The sequence below is a fragment of the Cyprinodon variegatus genome, unplaced genomic scaffold (assembly GCF_000732505.1).
Source record: "Cyprinodon variegatus isolate N-32 unplaced genomic scaffold, C_variegatus-1.0 Scaffold146, whole genome shotgun sequence".
NCBI lineage: Eukaryota > Metazoa > Chordata > Actinopteri > Cyprinodontiformes > Cyprinodontidae > Cyprinodon > Cyprinodon variegatus.
In genome coordinates, this window is record NW_015150599.1 from 1,406,906 (window position 1) to 1,416,076 (window position 9,171).

The 9,171-nt window shown below is 38.5% G+C and overlaps 1 protein-coding gene across 1 annotated transcript in view; it reads right to left on the minus strand.

The window, feature by feature from the left end:
• LOC107086234 (protein shisa-9A-like) overlaps positions 1-7,951 on the minus strand; it is a 66,640-nt gene extending 58,689 nt beyond the window's left edge. Inside the window, exons 1-2 of the mRNA XM_015377049.1 lie at positions 7,015-7,951; positions 5,915-6,021 (exon numbers count right to left, since the gene is read on the minus strand). Coding sequence (XP_015232535.1) covers positions 5,915-6,021; positions 7,015-7,529 — 622 coding nt within the window. The 5' untranslated portion in view covers positions 7,530-7,951. The remainder of the gene's footprint in view (positions 1-5,914; positions 6,022-7,014) is intronic.
• Positions 7,952-9,171: the final 1,220 nt, after the last annotated feature.

Consider the following 9,171-nt stretch of genomic DNA (forward strand, 5'->3'; position numbering starts at 1 on the left):
GGCTGTAAGTCCTCAAAGCAGAAGAAGATTCAGGAGGTTTAAAGTGAAAAGCATTATCCTAATGAAAAATTATTTAAAATTAAGAGAAGAGGATGAAAAAGCAGCAATTTAGACAGCATAGATGTATTAAATTGTGTGTGTAAATTTATTAGCAAGGGCTTCTAAAAAATCTTGTCTTCAGCGATTAGTTTGAAAAAATAGATGTACTGGTGGTGCAGTGAGATGAGTGTAGATTGACCCTGACAGGTTTCAGTGTCTGCCTGTTGACCCCATGCAAATGTTCTGGCTCGGCCACTGTACGGCTGGCTAATCATGCTGAAGTTAAAATCGGTTTAACTACAGGACTGTTACTCTGACTTATGCAAAGATTGGACAGTATGTTATAGTTTTTCAAAATCTAAAAATATTTAGTCTGTTCAATTTTATAGCAGTCTGAAATTTATCAGAATAAAAATGTTTCAACTTTGCTCACAGTGACTAGATTTTAGATATAAAAATATAAGACATGAATTTTATAAATATGTATATGTATACAATTTCACAAAAGAAGAAATGGTGGGACAGATGTGAATAAGCATAAAATCAATCAAGCAATGCTCTATAGCCAACCTCAAGGTTAAACTGTAAACAGATTATGTCCAGGATGTATAATCTATTCTTCTCAACAGATGGAAGAAACTCCACAAATAGTAGGATTTTATTACGGCTTTATCAGCCCGAAGGACAAAGTCAGAGGTTTAAAGTTCAGTTATGTTCTAACTCATTACATTATCACACTTTCAAGCAGAGTGAGACCTCTCAGATAGCGAACTGCAGTCCTTTGAGTTTCTCTTTCACACCCTTTTCTTTGCCTGCTTATTTGCCCGAGTTTCAGCTCCTCGATCTACTCTGGCGCTCTGCAATCAGACGTGCCAAAGGTTTGCATGACAGCACAGAAGACTAGGTCACCCACTGCTAATGAAGGATGTACAACTCCTTCTGACAGTCATGTGTTGCACATAAAAAAAAGACATTAACTCAGCACACACATACTGTTTGCATGCAGCGTCTTCAATCAGCTGCACACACTTCTCTACTCATACTGTACAGTTGCAGAGGCAGAGCATCTATTTTGCACCAGTGCAAAAAAATCTGTCTTTTTGTTGCTTTTTCAGATGCAATTGCCTATTAAAATGTCATCCTCCCCCTTCTGAATGTTTAGGAAGTGATTACAACTGCAGAGGTAATTAGGTCTGCAAACGGTAAACTGAGTTGTGAACACAGTACCACACATGCATGTGTGTGGTAAGCCCTGCCAACCGCTTAATGTGACGCCTTCATTGACAATTATAAAACATTATTGAGCTTGAAAATGTTTTCAGTGCAGTAATTTGTGAATTTTAGCTAATTTCTTTCAGTACAAAGGTAATGCAGCAACAAAGACTGCGTGGTGCGGCTCATTTTAGGAAGAAGTGCCACTTTGCAATAAAGGCACCACAAATGGTAGTGGCACAAGCTTTGCCAGAGGAAAACCTTGAGCCAGTATAGAGATGATATCTCCAGTTTAATTTATATCAATAAGTGAGTAAAAACCTTTGAAATGCATTTAACAAAGAAAGGGACCCATACAAAGGCTCTTCCTTCATCTATGATCGCTGCCATTAGTTTGAAAGTTGCCAGGGAGATCATCTAACTCCCTCCTTTGTACTACTTCCTCTCATCCCCATTCTGACTCCCCTCCTCCATTTCTCTCGTCTTTGTCCCCTCTGCCCTTTGATGCTGGATGTGAAAGAAGCACTGGATTGTCAGCCTTTTAGAGCTTCAGACTAAGTCTCTGATTTTCAGATGACATGAAAGTCGGCAAAAGCAGAAGATTATGTGGCATAGTGTTCATTATATATGCATTTGTGAGAAAGATTTGGTGGCCTTTAATAATAAACATACATACCGAGAATAATGGTTTATGTATGATTTATGGTTTAATGGTTTATTGATATAGTGACTATCTCATGTATTAAGTACATTTGATAAAACCAGGGAATATGGAAAATACACAGAAAGCATAATTTAGGCAGGCCTGATTTTCCACTATTCATTTACAGGGACCTTGACAAGCATCGGCTACCTTGGCAAGGATGTTTAAAGAGAGTAGCTAGGATCTCCCAATCCTATATTCATGTCAGAAATCGATCTGATATTAGCCAAAAACAAAGAGTTAATAGAGTTTATCGGCCTGCATTCCAAACCTCTGATATTTGCATGCTGATAGAAACAATTTGCTTACGTTTAAAGTTTCTTTAACACATTGGTTTCTAATAAATGAGTCAGCTGTTTTCATCACTATTGTTGATGATTGCTTGGGTAATATTAGATGATAGTCTTTTCTATTATTCTGCACCACAGTTTAATCGATAAAAGTATGTATGATTTGTGCTGATGTCATATCGGATCAATATCCGCATTGGTCAATTCTGAAAGCTGTAATATTTTGTATTGTATAGCACCTGAAAGCGTTGTTTTGGGACGTTGCGGTTTATTTTATCATAATTTAACACACACAAAAAATATACAACCTCCAATTTCAATATAATTAATTTGTGTGTTAGAAAAAAACTGCTACATGATCGTAGATCTTAGAATGTAAATACAATTGAATCCTTTTTTATATAAATACTAAAGAGAATGAGTCATTTACTATGAGATGAATTTTTTCCAGTGGTATCTCACTCAAATAAATCATGCCTCCCTGTCTGCTTATTTTATTTTATTTTATTTTTCTATGTTTAACACTTTATTTTTGCTTTATTTATTAGTAAAATTAAACATTTTGTAAATGTACCTCAATAAGATCACACAACAAGAGGTACGATAACTGCATGAACTCAATAAGTTAAGAAGGAAGTAATTGAGAGTAGCAACACTAGGTGTGAAAAGAAATAAAAAGTCCAGTTCAAGTGTGAAACAACGCAAAAAAACATGGATGTTAAGGCATTAAAGACACAAGTAGATTCATGAGTAAACACTGCCTGCAGATGGTGACGGCGTACTAAAAAATTATGCCTGCTGATCCCACCCTGTTCAAAAATAGTTTTCAGGCTCAAAAGACACTAAGAAAATACTGTACTATCAGAACAGCTGTAATTTTACCACACCCAACAAATTGATATATAACTCTTCTGTTATATCACTGCTCTGACAAACTGGCTCCCACAAAGCAAGCAAAGGGTGGAAATGGGGGGGCTTTGTGGGAGCTGGACCTGTAGAGCAATCAGGTATTCTCCTGGCAGATCACAGAGGATAAGAAAAAAGTAGTTCTGGGAGTATAATACAACCTCCCACGTGATTACACACAAACCTGGGCATTATATTTGGGCCTGAGAGCTCTGGGGAGACATGTTCCACAGCACAAACAAAAATGGCCATTTCACAGCCAGGTCCTCCATGGCCACTTCAGTTGGAGAGATGGCATCCCTTACTGATCTCTCCCACAGCCAGGACAAAAAGAATGTCAGGAAAACTGAATGTCTCATTTATTTTTTCCTCTTTTCAATTACTTCCCCTACACAGACACACAAAATATGGATATAATCCTTACAAAATCTCCTTTCTTCTCTCTCCTTATGTGAGAGACTCTTTCAGTTCAGGACTGTCTTAGTGTCTGTGGGTGATGCGCTTCATGCTGAGTTAGATTAGTTGTCATAATTTTCATTATTATTACATTTTTGCAAATATAACCACCTCCTTATTTCCACTGTGCTCTTTAACAGTCTAAAAGAACATCTGAAATTAAAATCTAACAAAGACTGAGGTCAATAGGAGCACCTGCTGAATGTAATAAATTTGATGTGTTATTTAAAAAAAGGTTTGCCCCTCACTGATTTCTTTTTCTGCTTTCTTAAACACGTCCATCATTTTTTAAAATTGGAAATTAAATTACTATCAAAGATAATGTAAGTTAATTTTTACTTGTCTGAAACAGTGTGCTGTTGTTTAAATAACTGCAACTCTTTTTTTCTGAGAAGTTTTTTGTTCTTTACTATAAAATCTGATGGATTTTCGTTTGCTTTTTGCTCTTTTTCATATCTTACAGTCTTGTGTTTGTCGGATTGAAGAGCTTTCCTTTGCCTCTTTTCTTTGCCACAGTAACACCTGAATCTCTGCACTGATAGACAATGATGAGCAATTCTATTCTATCATATAATAACACATTGTATTATATTATAATCTGATCCTAAATGAAAAAGCAATATACCCTAAACTAAAGAAACCTTCTAGCTGTTATTTTGGGTCAGCAGTGGTTCTGACCTCTGAATCCTTTAATATGGGCCTTTTCTGTCCACTACCTCTTTGCTACTGTAAAATCTTGACCTCTGAAATAAGATCTGCAGAGCTATAGATGTTCTGGGTTGTTTCTCTGACATTCTAAGTTGATGATGAGCTCTTGGAGTGATTATGGTAGGAGGGCCTCCCCCGGGACGTTCTATGTATTCACTCTCTGGAGTGCTTTAGAAATAGCTTGTAACTCTTTCTATACTGATAATTGTACAATATTTTCTTTTTCATTTATTTTTGAATTTTTTTAAATCAGGGAGTCATGTGTTGCGTTTTGAAGACTTTAAGCCGACTTCATGAGGTCAAATAGGTTCTATTTTTGTGATTTATTTTATTCGATTTGCAGGTTTGGGTGTCTGTGTGTGAGGGGGGGGGTACTGATTGGTTTTTGGGGGGTTCTAACATTTATTACAATGTCAGGCCAAATTTTCCAGAATATCCTGCGTTGTGAGGACTGATTCCCTATAGGGCCGAAGGTTTAGAGTCATTGTGTGTATTGCAATTAGGTCAGGTATACGGTCAGATTTTTAGGTAATGTTTTAGGGTTAGGCCGTTAAAATGAATAGAAATGAACAGAAGTCAGTGCAACGTTCCTGTTGGGGGGGTTGTATTTATATTTAGCATTTCCCCTAGTCGTCCTCATCTGATATCATGATTAGTTTTAGTTTAATAATCGGACTTATTTAATTTTGAAGAAATAAAATCTAACCCAAGAAATCTGTCAGAAGTCTGTCTTCATCAATACTGTATAACACATGGAGACATATTAAAATCTGCCTCTTTGTTGCATTTAGATTTAGGTTGAATGGACTTAAGAACATATCTATCAATACATAAGGGAAAAAATTCAGATTTACAGAAGGCAAGATCTGTTTGTTGTCTAAGCATAAAATGTACAGAATCATTTTCAACTTTAGAGCGAATCCCTGTATTGTGCCTACTTAGTTTAGATTTTTTTTTTTTTTTTTTTGTTCCCATTGTATGTGGATGCTGGTCTCAGCATATTTCCGTATGCATGTCTTTGTTGTTGTTTTTTTCTTTTCTTTTTTTTACCCAATGGATTCATCTGTTTGATCTTTTTTACTAAAAACACAAAGCTGTGTTGGTGCTGTAGCGACCCACGAGACACAACAGAAATAGATTGCATTCAGATCCTTTGTATCAGCCCCCCCCAAAAAATAAACAACACGTAAACAACACACTACCATCAGCAGCTGCTCTTCATCGCCGACTCATGCTCACACTCCCACTTCCCTCTTGCAGAGACTCATTATATCACAAGGACGAGAGCCAAAATAAAGAATCACTTAAAAAGCAGCTGAAAAAAAATATTGAGAAATATGCAACAAAAAAAGAATGTAATTTTAGGGATGTGAAATTTTGTCCAACTGAACAGTCATTAATTTCAAAATCATCCTTGCCTCTCTCCAGATCTCTCTCCAGAGAGGCCACCAACCTAGACACTCTCAGTTAACAGCTTTTCGCTGACACACACCCCTCCCACACTTAAATATGCTCCCCCTAAATTACACACACAGTTCACATTATTGCGCAGCCCCCAAGAGGAGCTTTGCACATCTCCGGGGGAACATTAAAAACTCACGGATGTTTGCAGGCCTGGCAACAAAGTGCTGTGAGTGCATCCCTAGGGCCTCCTCTCCCCGAAAAGGCTCACCTGGACACCCACCCTGCAGCACGCTGGCGACGGCCCTGTAAGTCAGAGAGAAGAGGATGGAGGTACAAGCTAAGAAGCTGTGCGCATAGCATAGGTAATCCAATTATTCTCTGTGGCTGCATTTCTTCATGAAACTGTGTAGTGCACCAAACTGGAAAAGTGAAATATGATCTTTACAGCATTCACTTCACATTTACACCTAGTAAGGTACATTGAAGCTGTTGTCTTTGTCTAGTAGACGAACAATAGAGCATGTAGCTGTTTCTGTAAATTACAGTTATTTATGGATTAATATGAAAAAGCAATGCAGAATTGCCCTCTGTTACAAAAATATCACATCATGTACTGGTTGTCTGCAGGAGGACAATATCTGAGACAGTTTATTTGAAATGATTTCCTTAAGCAAAACTCAGCGGATGAGACATAAAAAAGTTAACTAAAAGATGCTCAGAAAGACTACTGATCTACTGATAGACAATGCTTCTGGGTTCAAATGTCTAAAAGAGTAATATGACAGTAACAGTCTTATTTACCACATCCAGGGGTCATTAAAAAGTTAAGCGGAGGAGAAATGTCAACAAAAGTACAACTATAGATTTCCAAATGTGAAAAAAACAGATATATATATAAGATGGCATCTTTTGATGTTTAAATGTGTAAAAGAAACATAAGGAGGTCTACATAGAGGCAAAGTGATGTCCAAATGTGGATGAAAATGAAAGGGGAAAACAACAGGTCTTGGATAAAAATGTTTACAGTAAAACGATTCTGTCAAGGTAATAGAAAACCAAAAAGGCAAAAACAGTTGCAATTAGTTTATTTTGGCCAAATTTGGACAAGGAGAATGGACAAAAATAAAAGTTTTAATGTATTATTCTGAGCTAGAAGTCAGGGTACTGATATAGTCAAAGGGTGCCCATCGTTTGGACACTTGGATTCAATGGAGTCAATGGACAGATAAGGAATCTTAGAGTGGGTGCTCAGTGCGTAATTACGCTACAACCGCCTGTGTAAACACACGCACTAACCTGGACATGTTCTCTCTCTGGGGCCGGTGCGCTTTCTCCAATCCCAGTTTCGTGAAAATCCCAACCAGTGCCATGATGGCCACCACTCCACAGATGATGTAAACGATTAAGTTCGTTTTGTCTTTAGTTCTGTTGTCGTTTGGGCTCCTTTTCTTGTAGGGGGTCTGCCCGGTCTTCATCCATAACGGGGTGTCGTAGTTCTTACAGGTGCTCTGGTCCAGCCGCGAGTGCTTGAACGAGCAACAGAAGCGGAAGCCACAGGTGCCGCAGCAGTACAGATAATTGCCCGTCTTGCAGATGAACGGCGGGTCCCACTGGCCCATCACGTCGTAGTAGCCTCGGCACCTGTCCTCGGTGTGAGGCGTCTCTTCCGAAACGCTCTCCTCCTCCCGGGTGCCATTAGAGGTGGCAATCATGACAAATCCCCCGAGTAGTCCTGGCTCCCCGTCGGCCTTACACACGAGAGCCATAAGTTTAAGCAATAAGAAAGCGAGCAGAAAGAATTTCCCTCTCATCGCGCTTCTTCCTCCGATCAACTTCACACAGAAACGAGCTTATTTTGAGAGACGGGGGAAGGCGCACGATCATGACAGGGGGAGATGTCCAGAAACATGCAGCCAAGGAGCGATGCACCGTCATCCGCGCTGATGGACATCGTTATCAACAGATCATCTCCCAACAAAAGAAAATAATAGACAGGAATGGAAAGGAAAAGGCCAATCGATATTACAGTAATTAAAAATATATATATATCCGTTGACAGAACTTTAGTTGATCGGAGTTATCCAGTTTTTTTATTGATGTTCGCTTTTGTACGTCCTTCCAGAGGCGTTTTCACCAGCTCTCATTGCGCGGTTTCAGGAGTGCATCCGTTTACATATCCATCTGTGCGCTCTTACGCACAGGAGTAGGCAGAGACACAAGCCACGCCGAGGATGAGAGCGCAGTGAGCGAATGGAGGAGCTGTGTGGGAGAGCCTGGTGCGCAAAAAGAGAGGAGGAGGAGGTGGAGAAAACAGAGGGGAGGGAGAGAGACTGAGAGTGTGGGCTTGGATAATAACGGGAGAGGGATACATAGTGAAAGATTACGATAGAAGCTTCGGAACACGCACATATGGCTTTTGCCATGCGAGGAAATACGTGGGAACCCCATTTCTGCTGCCACTGTGGACGTTCTCACTAGCTTTGGACTATTATTTTGAAATGAAATGTTACAACATTCATAAAGGGTATTTCTTCTTATGTTTTAGAGAAATCGTGGTATAGTTATGAGACAAATCTATTGTGTTGGTAATTAACACAATGTTTTTAAAAACTTACACCATTATTTTTTTTCCATTCGATCGTTTCATGTTTCATTAAAGACCTGATTCAGATAGTTTCTTCAAACACATAGCAGAACATGTTTTTTTTTTTTTCTGTCACGTTTTATGCTGACTTATTTAAAGATTAAAAAGTAATGTCAGGGCGTCCTGAGGACCGGAAGGGTGTGTATGTATGTGTAGGGGGGGTTACTATAGCTGAGGAGGCATAGCTTCAATTTGCACAATTCGTAATCAGAGGTCGTCTGATCGTCAAAGGCCCAGGGCTCTGTCCATGGTACTGAACTCTTCTTTTCTCTGGTGTCCGATTCTGTTCTGTGTTGCTCTTTAAAGTTGTTGTGGTGCTATTTCTTGTGTGATACAAAGGCTTAGGCATAGAATAGAATAGAATAGAATAGAATAGAATAGAATAGAATAGAATAGAATAGAATAGAATAGAATAGAATAGAATCTAGTGTTGTTTAAACTTCTGCAAAACTTTCTGCTGTTTGTTTTCAAATTACATACAAATTAATGTCAAGTATTTACTCATTTAGTAGAGATGATGAGATGAGATTCTTAAAATTAAGTGAGAAACTCACACAGTAGACACTCTTCCAGAGATATAAATAATAATCGGGGCTCTTCTAAAAGAAAAGCATACTTGTTAAGAATCCACACTTCCTGATTAAAGTACTGTAAAGGGATGAAAATCACCATAAAAGAGAGAAAAGATTGAAAATGGGACCAGTGTCAGCAGAATACATACAAATCTCCCAAAATACAAAGAAACGAAACCAAACAGAACCACAAGGCAGGACAGGGATACATTTAAAATGATCACACATATAGAAATA